We start from the raw sequence: 13,814 nt of genomic DNA, 5'->3' as shown, positions 1-13,814 counted from the left end.
AGTCTGCGCCCGAGACGATCGTTCGGGGGGGAAAAAAGGAGGAGAGAAATCGGCGGACGTGCGCTTAACGATCCATCAACCGGCCGGCCCATGTATATCTGTCGCTGCGTGTGTGCAACGCGTAACTCACGCGCTCGTCCTCCAACTGATCGCGTTGCGTAACGTTATGTCACGACGCTAATAGCACCGCGTGTACTCGCCGGCTATGCAGGCGTGTGTACCACTTTACGATTTCCACCAACGAGCTCGATTGACTTGTCGGAAGGTGCGATACGTATCGGCGCGGCAGCGGCGCGGCGCATAGCGTGGCCGCATATAGCGGATAGATACGTCGCCGTGCCACGAAGCTGTTCCCGCTAATGGCTTTATGGTCACCACAGACTCTCTACTTGTGCAAAGATCGGACGTCAATATTCACTTGACTTGCAGATTTCATTTGGAAACGAATATCTCCTTCTTTTTTCTAGGACTCTATCCATATATTCATATAAAATTATGAAAATAAATTAGAAGAGCATAAATACACAAAAGAGAACTTACAAGTTTTATAAATTCGTAAATATTATAATTATTTCTATAAACAAGAAATTTTTAGCTGAACTTTATCAAAAGTTCCATATCGTCGGGCTTGGTATTAAATAAAAAAGAAGATTAGAAAAACGAAGTTCTCTTTGAAGAAAAGAGTAAACAATTTCTCTGTATAACGAGGAAAAAAGTATTGGTCATGACAATGTTGCTCTGATTTTACTGAAATTTTGTTTTCAATTTTATTTGAAGTTTAACGAACCTTTTGCTTCGCGAGAACATCAAAATTATTTAAATAAATAGAATAAAAGTACACGAAAGAAATTAGTTTCGCGAGTTTAATTACCGCGATGCGATTTAAAATCTGTTCGCGTTACGAAATTCTTGTCGAGCAAAAATAAGTTTTTGTCAGGATATGTCGCGATGAATACCGCAAAGATGCCTATCATCGTATAAAACGGAACGTAAAGACCGGTTGCTCGCAGTTGCCTAGTTAAGTTACGGACGCGAATATGCTCGGCAAATAGCGTTGCATTAACGCGACAATCAGAGTGAACGAAAAGGCAGGGAAAGGTCCTCGGCCGAAACCCAATTTTTTTTCTGCCATTTACGCGCGATTCGCACGCGATATACTCGAACGATCGGTCCCAGCCCATCTTGGGGGCGTTTCGGCGGATTAGTAAATCCAAAATCCACTCAAGTGGCAAGTAAAAGGAACCGCGCCAATTTACTTTCCTTCTCGTTGCTGTAAAATTCCGCGCACGAAATACGGCCGCGGTCGACAAGCTTCCGCCTCGCTCGTGACATGCCGGCGAGGACACATCTCGACGAGTTTAAAATCTAATATGCAACCTTTTTTTCATACGGTTTTTCTACTACTACAGCTACTCGCGTCGTGCATTTATCAAGGCGTGTTTTTTTTTTCAATTCTGTCTCGAAGTTGTTATTGCTTAATAATTGATATTACGTGGTATCGTGAATAATCGGTATTATATAATACGATGACGGCGTGTATTCGTAACGAACCGACTGGTAGGCGTGCATACTATTTTACATGCTAATTTTCAATGTCAGTTCGCAAAGTATCCCTTTTAAAATTGGCCATTTCGAGAAGATCGGTTCCGTTCGATTTCGTTTATTATAAATTTTCGGATACGACAATACCGCGAATCTCCCGTTTAAGGACGTTCTCTCGTCCTTATACTAGAGAAAATCGATTTTCGTAGGATTTCTTCCGGTATAAAAAATAAAGATACTGAGCCTCAAAGTTTCCAAAAAAAATTTTAAATTTAATTTTTTTTAATTTTGACATTTTTTCCTTATAGAACTCGACGAGAGGAGCAACTTTGGTCCTCTTGGCCAACCTCGTATCTCTTACCGTTTGGCCTTTATAATCTTTTCATTAGTAAAAGTTGAAACTTTGAGGCTCAGTATCTTGATTTTTTATACCGGAAGAGGTACTGAAATTTATACCACGCATAAAGCACACCTAAATTAACGTATATTCACAGTTTCAAGAAAATCCGAAGAAAATCGATTTTCTCTGGTATAAGGACGAGAGAACGTTCTTAACATCTCCGAGTGACAGGAAAAAGGAGACCGGATTTGTTCGACTGAAATCGTGCTGAAACGTAAGCAAGCGTAACTCGCAGTCAAGCGTGCCGAATGCGCGCGGAGAACGCGAGCGGAACGGCCGGCCGCGGCATGGCAGGGTTAAGGGGATAGATAAAAATCCGATCCGACGAGCCGTAATGGACGAAGCTCGTTCGAGAGAGCGGTAAACGACGCGTTTTCCGGCGGTTGCTTCTTGTTTTCAACGGGCACTCCCGAACGAATTACGCGCCGGCGGATTCCCTCGCACAAGAAGTATATACACACCCGGTTCTTCTTAATTACCGCCGTGCGTCGATTATTCCCGAGCTCAATTCCTCAATCCGTATCGGTGTAATTCACGTATACCCGGGTAACGGTAACAGCCTCAACCTCAAAAGTAAACGGCTTCCCCTCGCGCCGTTTCAATTAAACTTCTTGAATTCGCTGCTTCCGCGGCAATCATAAGGCGATCGTAATCTCGCAATTAACGGACAACGGTCGTGTGAGTGTATCGAGTGTATCGCGAGTCCGGGAGGCCGTGAAAAAGAAAACGGGAAAGTCAGAGATCAAATGAAAAATATGGTAAACGCGAAGATTTACGAGAAACCTTTTGGATTTTCAAACGGACAGAAACGAAGAGAGTGTCGCTTAATTAGCGATATTTATTTTTATCGTTTAGCTAAAAATTTGTCGGCAAAATTTCGTTGCAGAAAAAGAGCGACTTCGATTCCGAAGGCAGTTCGTAAAAGTCGTCTCGACAGAGACTCGAGGCGTTTCTCCGTTACTGCATCGGGCTTGAAGGAGTAACCTTCGCCTGCCTTCTCGCCTGTTCTAAGTGGCGCGACACATATAACGGTTGGTACACGGGGGAAACGGGACAGCTGTGCAGAAGCGTGTGCTTGGGAAGTGTTTCTTTCGAAATACCGGCTGGTACGTGCGTCATTCTCTATGCCGGCCGGCGTTCTATGTTTCACTTTCGACTCTCGATGTACCGCTCCGGGAGTGGAACGGCTGGCTTAGCGGCGACGGCAACGGCCTTGACTACGTCGTCGTTTTCGCGCCCCCTCTCTGGCGTTTTTTGTCCTTCGTACAGCGTAGATTTTTTAGAGGGCCTGCGCCACCTTCTTCGGGAGAGCCTGCTATTCCTAGAACCAATGCTGTACAATAATCATCTCGAAAGCTGTACCGGGCAGTAGCGATATAACGCGTTTGTATGCGCCGTATTTGAAAAGAAAGACGCGAGACTCTTGTAAAAAATGGTAACAGTTTAAATGTGCAAAGTCCTCGATGACTTTATGTCATAATATCAAAAACTTACATCGAGTTAGACGAAAAAAGTTGCCTTTAAAAAAACGTAGAAATGTCTAATATATATAATTGAGATATGATCCTTATTCTATTTCTGTTTTCTATCATTTTTTTATTTATTATTATATCGATCTTAATATATTACGATAACTTGAGAGTAAGGATATCTATATTATTCAGTATCAAAATTTGTTCTCGTGTGTTATGTTAGCTAGAAATATTATTGAAATGAGGAGACAATTTTTATTTCTAATTTTCTAGTAAAATTCTCTCGTCCGAAAACAGATTGTGATGCATTATGTACTTTGTATCTCTTGTTGATTTACGTTGGTCACACATCTCACCTGGTCAATTTGTCCGGTCGGAGAAAGCACTCGTAATCGTAGGAATAAGGAGGAAACGACGACGGCGACCCGTGCGGGCGTCTATATTACGAACGGTACATACTCCGCGTGCAGTATTTACGCGGAAATCTATAGTCTTTCCTGGAAAAGTAACTATATCGGCTTATAGGTTCTCTCTGCCACCGGGTATTACCGTACCGTACCGTACAACGCGGCGATCTCGCTCGGCGCTCCGAAGTGAAACGGAGAGACGGCGAACGTATCATTTTATGCGGTTTCAGGAAAACGTAATTCCAGAAACGCCGCGCGTAACTCCAGCGTCGATTACCTTCTATGCTCTGTTATTCGGCGAGGGCTCTTAAGGAAATTACTTTGTGTGGGCCCGTTTTGCCACAATATACTTTGTCGCAAGATCTACCGTTGTAAGTATTATACCGCCGTTTAAAGCCGTTGCCGGTTCTCCGCTCCAAGATCGGCGGATCGACGTTACAGTTGCGCCGTGCCGCGCCGCGCCGCGCGCCGTCTCTCTTCGTGGAACGCGGGAATGTCTAAAATTAATTGCTTCCACTGAAAAAGCGATTATCGAGAATCGAGACGGGTATCCGTTATCCCCGAACACACGTGTTTCGCCGGAATATTCCTCCCGATTAATCGAGATAAAATCTGGAAACTCTTCGATTCGCCGTCGCGAAAAGTGGATCGTGTTCGAACTGTTTGAAGTAGGGTAATAGTGAGTTCAATTTGAGCGACGTGCGGCGTCGCTCGTACAGATGTACATACGCGTGTGTGCTGTAACATAGCGAGACTATAGCCATGTGGTAATGTATATTTCAGATCCAGGAAACGACGGCCAAGCTCGAACAATGATTCCGAACGGACGTACAGCGGTTGGGGCGAGAGGATGCTCTGCGGACGTGAGGGTTGTCGCACCAACGAACGCGGTGATTGCATGGACGAATGCGCTGCCGCCCTGGTCCTTATGTCGCTCTCGTGCTCACCTCACAGTCCTCACAACCCCCCGCCACTTCACTGCCAATACAATTACGGTAACTACGACTACTACGCTCATTTTTCTGCAGACATTCGCGCATAAATAAGTGCGATACGAGCTGTTGAGAAGCAGGCAGAGAGTAAATTCTTTCCTTTATTCGCGAGTTTATTTGTTACTTCTGAATCGTAGTTTTCTTATTTCTAACAAAAATTCCTTTTACAATATCTAGTTTTAAAAAATACTAAAATATAATAAAAATAAATATCGATAAATAATTCAATCGTGTGTTATTCCCTCGTATAATCGCGAAGCACCGAGCGATAATTAGCCGGGCCGAGATGTATTTAGAAGGTATTTTATCTGCGACCAGGTTCTTGGGGGAGTCGTGGAGGCGGAGGCGGCGGCATGATCGCCGGCTCACCGGGAGTCGGCGGTATGTCAAATAGCAGTAGCAGCAGCGGGGCTTCCTGGCGAAGCGGCACTCCCAGTCCACCCCTCAGCGAGGAGGGCGTACCGACAAGGAGTTCCCCGTGTCCGGCGACCTCGCATCCCTCGCACAATCAGCCGCACTACCCCTACAACGCGTCCGGCTCGTCGTCGAGCAGCACCCCCGGCTCGACCACGTTGGACGAGGGAATAGTGCCCGACTATATCGAGGAACAGCACCCACGTAAGAAGGTGAGCAACTTTTTCCGATGTGTTCGCTTTCTCTTTATCGCTAGAACGTAGGGGGGCAACGATGCCGATAATCCGCATTGTACGTCGCACAACAAAGTTCGGTGAACGTGCTAATCGATTTCTGGGGTTGAGGAAACTTCTGATGGAATCTCCAGAAATCTGTCCGGCAACTTCCGCGGGCCCGTTTCCTCGTCTCACAGTCGATTAACGCGTCGCTTCGAGAAGCTTATTTACCTTACGACCGCCGTAGAGCATTAATGACTTCCGCTGCCTCTTTGTCAAACCGTGACCTTTGAAACTAGTTTTCAGAGTCGCGTGCTCGCGCTGCTTCTAGAGCAACGAGCTGCTTTCGGCCCGCCGGTCTCTGAAAGTCTTCATTGACCTTAATCTTCGTGAATAATGTACGCTCTCGCACCAACGCACGCCCAATTCAGCTTGCCAAGTCTCTTGGACGAAGACAAATGATTTTTATGAAAATCAATTTTGCCAACCGTCGCGATCGTCGTTCGCGTTTCTGCGATGCGCGTCGAAGAATTTTCATCGCGCGATTCATTCAAACATTCCATTCGAACGGTCGATGAGTCGATTCAAGTTGAACATCATTAACGTCACGCTGATCAGCTCGTCGGTTTCTTCTGCGTAACTGTGAGATTTGACGCGCGTTGATAAAAACGTCTTTCACGCCTTTGCATTAGCGATATACGGTATATGACTTCCTTGAAGCTTACATTAAAATCACGTTCGAGCGACCTCCGCGATGAGAATACAAGTTCGCCGTGATAAAAATCGGATGGCCTTCGAGAAGCCGCGTCTCCGTGATTAATTCTTTTCGTGTCCGCGTAGCACGTAGTAGCGTAGTAGCTTAATTAACGCCAACGCGTGCGTGCAAATATGACAAGTCTATTGCGTAAGTCATTGAGGCGTGGGGCACCAGGGTACCTAAGCCTTATATACGTTGCTCGCATACATATCGCTCGATCTGGATTAAATCCGATTCGTTTCCCGGGGTTCTCTCTTGTATTTCTTATACGTGCAAAATTGAAAACCGATATTTGCAATTTCGGCTCGATTTTAAAAACGATTTACAGATTCGATTTACAGACGAAGAGAATAATTTACCGCAATTATCGCATTATTGTGAACGGTACATAAATAGAGAATTTGTATCGGAGACTATTTCTATCAAAAATCAATGCTCAACAACATCACAAATTATATTGGTTTCAAATTCTGTTTATATCAAACGCAGATCTTTAAAATATTTGTGATCGTTTTGATTCTAATATTATTTTCGAAACTGGTTTGGCATCATTTGCAGCATAAGCACTTCGTATGGATCTGAAACACAACAAAAGAATAACATTTTTGATTGATCGATACAATGGACGAACTCGACACATTTAATCGACATTGACGAATAACGGGCGCTGTTTTCGAGATGACGGCGAACTAGTTTTCTCTTTTTTCGAATGGACGAGCCAGTGAAAACGAAGTCGCTTTCGATCGTTTCGTAACGTGAAACGGCCGATTTTCATGTAACCTATACTGCAGAAGAGAACGAGCCAGGAAGAAAACGAGTAACTTGACATCTTTGGAGATTATATCAATAACTTCCTTTTAAAGAGCCTTAATATCAATATCTGCGATTTTTAAAGATCATCGGTTCAAAATGGAATTTAATTTTGAGTAGCATCTTTTTATTAAAAAATTTATATAAGTTCTCCATATATTTTGCGATTAATTTTAATCACTGTTAAATTTCACAATTACTTTGAATATATATTTTTCTATATTGTTTCTTATTCTCAAAATTATATCCACTATTTTTCAAAATATCCGAATCTTCTCCGAATCCCACAGAATAGCCTGTTTAAGCCAAATGAGCTGATTTCAAACGAATGAAAATGCAGAGCATTTTTACACAAATGCTCTGCGAATAGAATGTTTGGCATTCTGCTGGAAATCGGTGCGAGAAAGAATATCGGTGCTTCTATTGTCCGGTGAATTTAAACCGCGTCAGTTGTTGCGTATTGGCAATGACGGCAACGTCCCTGACCGGTCAGAGATGCAAGCGAAAGAGGCCTGCAGAGGCGACCGTAGTCATCTTCGTCGTCGTCGTCGTCGTCGTCGTCGTCGTCGTCGTCGCGCGTGCCAAGCCCGCGCGCAAGATGATGACATAAGCGCGCCGGCCGAGCCAAGGATGTAAACACGCGCGCGGCGATTTTTTGGTATTTCGTAAGACGGCTAACAAGCCGGACCTTGAAGTATTATCGCCCCGCGCTAATCTTAGGTACGCGGCGGCGGTGGCGGCGCACGCTTTTGCTGCTTTCGGCCGCTTGCACGGGAAATCGCGCGGCTCTCCGGCAAGGCGGATGGCGTTCCGCTCCCGAAATAGCCGCTAAGACGAGCGTGGCCCCTTAACTAACCGGCCGGATTGGCTAAAACCTGCCTCTCTTTATGGCTTTTTCAGATTCGAGCGAAAGTCAACCAGGACCCGATCGAGACGGAGCCAGGCGCTTGCGCGACTTTCGAAAGCGAACAGGTAAGCCCGATTTCGGTTCTCCGCGTAACCGGACACTCCGCTCGCTTAGAGATCTCGCAGGTGCGCGAAATTGCGGGCGGCGAAACTCCTTTTTAACCCTAGTAGCGTCGGATTATTTCCGCGCAAACACCGGCAGGAGGTGGGCGGGTGTCTACACTTTGCACGCGCGGTGTCAAGTCACATTTCTTGACTTTACAGTTCTTCAAATTTCAAATATCAAAAGTTTATAAAAAAGAAATTGCTTTGAGATGGAGAGATTATTATGTAGCGTTTGCATTTTTGTTTTACTAATAGATGAACGCAAAGTATATACTTCCCAGTTCTCAATAATTTTTCTGAAGGGGTTAATTCCCCTTTGTTCGCATCTTACATATCATTTTCCTTTAGGGTTAAACTACTTTGAACATTTGTTTTAACATCAACGTCGAAAGCGCGGCGGAAAGCATCCCGCGATGCAATTTGCATTCGAGATGCTTATATGTTGTTACTACGCCCGTTATCTGAAATCGTAACACCGAATAGAGATAAGTAATCTCGCATGCTCATCGCAACAACAGTTATTTTTTCCTCTAAATTATCTCGAAGCGTAGCAACCTATCGATATCTGGAGTGCGGGGAAATCTCCAGGTTGAAAAGGGAAGCGTCAGTGATCGACGTCGTGCGCAAATCACGGGTGCGATTCACTGGAGAAGCCTCCGTTATCGAAAAGCGCAGAATCGCTGGCGAAGCGAGCGGTCTCCGCGTGCAAGCGCGACTCGAATCTACCACTATCATCACCACCACCACCACCACCACCACCACCACCACCACCACCACCACCATCACCATCACTGCCGCCACCACCTCCACCTTCTCTCCATCTCCAATCCACCTCCTCTCGGATCAATATTATTCGTAACCTAGTTTACACCGAAGGTTCCTACTTTCACCGGTGGTCGCGAACGGCGATCGTTTAAAGTCATTCATCTCAATTCAATCGTGCCGATGATGTCGTCAGACGAAAATATGCGCGTCATCCGCGATGCTGGACCGGGAATCGTTGCGTGCTTCGATCAGGCCCGCCGATCATTCACGAAGTCTAATACGCACGGTTTCAACTTTCACTCGCGAATATCTGTACTTTTTCGACGTGTCCTTTTTCTGACCATCGTCCTCGAACGTTTTCTCTTTGCCTTTTGTGCTTTTCGCTTCCTCTATAGTTCCGAGTTTCAATGCGTTGTTAAAGAATCAGATGTGACGTTTTCGTCACTTTATTAAAATTTCAAAATCCCAAACGGAACAACCAATGTTTATTTCATTGATACATTCAATGAATAAAAATAGTAACTTCGTGGAACAATCTTGACTCGATAAGAGAGATTGGTAATATACGTAGACGTTTCCCCCCTCCCCCCTTTTCGAAAAACTAGGGGGAACGTCCCAGTTTCTTCTACCCCATTGTCCCAGTCACACCCCGAGAGAAAGATGGCCACCCTACCTGCGATCTCGCTCGTATCGGCGCACCTGACCCAATTGACCGACTTGGCGATATCTCCGCGAACACGGCGAGCCAAGGTCGTCGGCGTCGTTCCCTAGATTCTCTCGTCGCTTAGCGCTCGTCATCGCGAGAAAGGTCACTCGATCGAGATAGGAGAGAGAGATGATGCCATGCACCGTTCCCATATCGCGGCGATATCCATGAACGGCGATATCGACAGGCGGGGAAGGAAAAAGAGAGGGGAGCGGAGAGAGAAAGAGAGAGAGAAGGAATAAAACGGAGGGACGGTCAGGAAGTTCCAGCCGAGTGTACGGCATTGTGCAACGAGTGCGACAGAGTGCTACGCTTCCTCCTCGCTCCCTCCCCCCGGACGCCCGCTCCTCTACACGCGTGTTCGACGCGCGCGCGCGCGCACGCGTGCATCGCACATACGCGCATCCACGTGCGCAGTGCCGTAGTCGAGCGTATCGACGGGAGTGTATCGAGTGCATTTTATGCCGGTGGATATTTCCTTTGTCTCCGTCACGTGCCCGCGGCCGTAATGCCTCGATCGAACGTCACGCTCACAGGCATGAGATCACGTTCACTCGGAAAAAATCGCCGAAGAACGCGGACGGTTTTCCGGGAATTAGGAATTATTCGATAAACGAGCCAGCCAAAAGCGTCAGGGCGTATCTCTTTAAACGACAAATTTGTACGCTAATGAAAAAAAAAAAATTACATTACATTCCAGCGGAATTCGCGTTTTTCAATCGCTCCGCTTTACGGAGCAAAATTTCCTCGCCGGTTTTCCTTTGTGTGCGCGGAATTTTGTCATTTTCCGAGTAAACCTCTCAAAAGTGAAGATTGCAATTGACACGGATTAAACTCTATCGAAAGGTCGTGCACGCGCGTTGCGCGGCACGTGGACCTAGATCTTCGAACCACGTGGAAACTAATAGTTTCTTTTTTTTTCGATCAAATGTCGAAACCCAGCTTCCGTGATGGCTTAGGAAAACCCAAACCCATGGCATAAATATGTAGCTTAGATATAGGTTGGTCCAGGCAGACACGTTTGTACAATTTTATCGTATCTCATCGATGTTTCTTTTCTCAAATTCAGGTTGAATCGTCGCTAAAAAGCAAACGAATGAGAAGCGAAACGAACGGTTTCTGCATAGGATCCATAGAAATGCATATGCCATACCGGCAATTACCCGAAATTGCCTTTGCGGCCGCGCGCATATCGGATTCAGGCTGAACCCTTAAAAAGTGCGGATTGTGGCCGACGTGAGCCAAATTCTATTATAAAATGCGGCGCGCACGCGCCGGAATATCCTCGTCCGTCGGCATACGCCTGCACATGGATATATCTCTATCTCGGAGCGGTAACTCGCGCGAGGACCCGCGGCCCGCGGCCCCGGCGCGGCGGCGCCGTTGGTGCATCGCGTCGCAGTGCACACCACGTGACGTCACCACGAGCGGCACGTGCCCCTACCCCTGCCCGCGGCCTCCCGGTGCCCTCGAACGCAGCATCGCACGGTTGGGGCGAGGGGATGGGGCGCGGCAAGACGGGGGGCCAACAACGAGAGGGGGCGGTAGAGGTGCGGAGGAAGGTAGTTAAGGTCACCGTGGCCCTGACTGCACGCGCGCGAAATAATATCGGCGTGCTACCGTATGTGTGGCTTTCTGTGTACGTGTGTGGGTATGTGTGATACATACGTGTGGCGTGCGTGTGCACGGGTGTGTGCGTGTGTGCGCGTGCAGTGAGTTGTATGCAGCGCGCGCGGAGAACGCACGGAAGATTTATTTCTAGTTCCGCGTGCTGCCGCTTTTCTAACCAAGGTTTCGCCGGTTAGATGCACGAGTCGCGCACGAGTGTCCCAATGACGGACCTTGACCGTCGGCTCCGATGTTCGGACGGTCGTCATACCGTCTGGTGATCGCCGCTGATCTTCCTAGCGATTATACTGCGTCCGATTATCGCTCGCGGTACGTAGCAACGGCTACCGGTCGCTCGACGCTATTGCGACACGCGACGTATCTTTCCGCGACGATGCCATTAGTTCGGCCCCAAAATGAGTCCCTTGTAGAATTTAAAGGAGGAAACTCGGTAATTGCTGGCTTTTGATCGAAGGACTCGGATGTGAGCAGCGAGCTCGCAAATTCGCCTATACGAATATTACGGATGAAGTCAAAGATGTTTAAAAATTTTATCGAATGTTTTTATCGAAACTTTTTATTTCGCCAAAGATGCGACGAACAAAAGTATTATTTTTACTGCTTTATGGCGACAATATAGTTTTATCGTCCGGATAGAAAGCAAGCAGATCCCTTCCTCTCTCGCGGTCGAAATTGAAAGAAAGAAAAAAAAATCTTCAGGAAAGCCTTCTTTTCTTTTAAAAGAGGATTCCGTCCTTCTGTTCCTCTTGCCTTTTTAGATTTTTTTTTGCTCACTGTTTTACCTCGACTAAGAAAGAGATTTTTGGTTCGACCGTAAGTACACGTTCTTCATTGGATACAAAAAGAGTTTTATACAAAACGTTCGAGTTTTCTACGTTCATTCAAAGAAACGGATTTACGTGAATCTTGCTCTTATCTCGAATTGCGACTACAAGATCTAAAAACAGTTTTGCACTTTTTTTTCGCCTCGTGTTACCGTTTATATCGTTTCGACGTTTTCTATCTCGACTATCCGTTCCGCCATATTCGTTAGATTCCATCCGTATAGAATAAATCATTCGTATCGCGTAACACGCTTTCCGCGTTATCTCTCGGCGGATCATGCAAATTGCGTGCTCGCGAGGCGAGAAAGAATATTCTGTGACGCATGCGATTTGAACTTGAAAAAACGCCCATGCCATGGGTATCGAAACACGTCGGAGACCGCCCGCCCGCGCCGATGCCGGTCGTGCGCCGGCATTTGCGTGCGTGCTCCCGCGCGAGTTCTGGGCCGCCGCGCCGGGTCGTATTCCGACACGTTCGTCCACCTTACGTAATACGCGTTGCGTAAACTTGACGTTAGCCGTAATGCTCGCCATACATATATTTCCGCGCGCGCCCGGCAACAACCGCGGCTCGGGACTCCGGGAGGGATCTCCGGCCTTACCGAGCCGGACCGAGCGACGTAATCGCGGAAGAGTTACGCGCCGGCGACAAGTTTGCAATAACAATGAAAATCCATCGACAATCGTTTCGGAGCCGTTGACAGTGCCGGTAAAATAATTCGTATAGAGAGTTGTAGAGAGAAAAATGAAATTGATTAGAAATATCCGCGTGTCTCTCGCGAGTTAGAAATATAAATTTTCCGTGCACGTTCACGTTGCACAGATTGCAGATATTATCTGGCGCGCGTGCCATGCAGAGTCAGGGCCATTGCCTGGCAATATGATTTCTGATTATATCATTTCTGATAATATCTCCACCGCGTATAGGACGCTTCCTGATAAAAATTGAGAGAACGTCGCCTCTTTCCGTGTATATTACGCGAATTCCCGGCCCCATGACGCAAAATTCGCAATTTCCGTATAGCTGACGTCGTCTCTTCTCGGAAATGTAACAACGTTATAATAACGCGCTGGGATTCCACTGGGTTGTTCAGGATTTATCGCCTCGGTCGGACCTGCTGCCGAGCTGCCGGCTTCGCCGCTATCAGTTGTAAACGTTTTTATAACAAAATGTCAAACGCAGAATGATTCCGTTCGCATGATGGCGCGCTGCAGGCATCGCATGACATAAGTCAGCGACCATGACATCGCCGCTATGTATATAGGAAACCCTCGCCGTCGTCTTTTTCTTCTCTTTGTCCGCGTCGCTATTAATCCTCGTTATAACGCGTAGTTGATTGTTTTCTCGAAACATGATAAATACCGCGATCCTGCCTTCAGCCGCTTATATCGAAATGAATTTATCTAATTTTTTTTTCATTCGCGTGAGTCAAATTCAATTATCCTTTTTGTGCAACGTTAACGACTCGAACTTGATTTTTGTCTCGAGGAATAGAAATAAGTTTCCGGACGTTCGTATAACGCTTTGTGGGCATTTAGAATCGGTCGCAAAGGTATGAGGTAAAATCGTGTCTCAGTCCGACATTCTTATCGACATTTTAGTTTTGAATTACTTCTGGCGTTGAATTTGGCACGTTCTGCAATCTCGCTAGAGATTTTCGACTAGAAATAACAGCGTACCAAGGTCACGGTCGGAAATAAAAAGGAACAGTACTGAGGAAGCGACGTGTCGTATATCGTACATTGTTCTTCGGAAGGTCAGATCGGCTTTATGTACAGTTTTAAGAGTTCTTAGTGATTACCGCGGCCTTGTTCGACGCGGATTGTCATTGAATAACTGGAAAGTGGCACCCTTCGAACTAGTAGGAGA

At 46.4% G+C, this 13,814-nt stretch overlaps 1 protein-coding gene across 1 annotated transcript in view; it reads left to right on the top strand.

Annotated features, from left to right (window-relative positions):
• Positions 1 to 13,814, top strand: part of Glut4ef (Glucose transporter 4 enhancer factor) — a 96,889-nt gene that overhangs the window by 56,892 nt on the left and 26,183 nt on the right. The window contains exons 3-5 of the mRNA XM_077410945.1: positions 4,605 to 4,816; positions 5,132 to 5,439; positions 7,910 to 7,981. Coding sequence (XP_077267071.1) covers positions 4,605 to 4,816; positions 5,132 to 5,439; positions 7,910 to 7,981 — 592 coding nt within the window. The remainder of the gene's footprint in view (positions 1 to 4,604; positions 4,817 to 5,131; positions 5,440 to 7,909; positions 7,982 to 13,814) is intronic.

This window comes from Temnothorax americanus, unplaced genomic scaffold (genome assembly GCF_048541705.1).
Source record: "Temnothorax americanus isolate GAGA-0224 unplaced genomic scaffold, ASM4854170v1 Scaffold3, whole genome shotgun sequence".
NCBI classification, from domain to species: Eukaryota; Metazoa; Arthropoda; class Insecta; order Hymenoptera; family Formicidae; genus Temnothorax; species Temnothorax americanus.
This window is presented reverse-complemented; position numbering and strand designations above follow the sequence as displayed.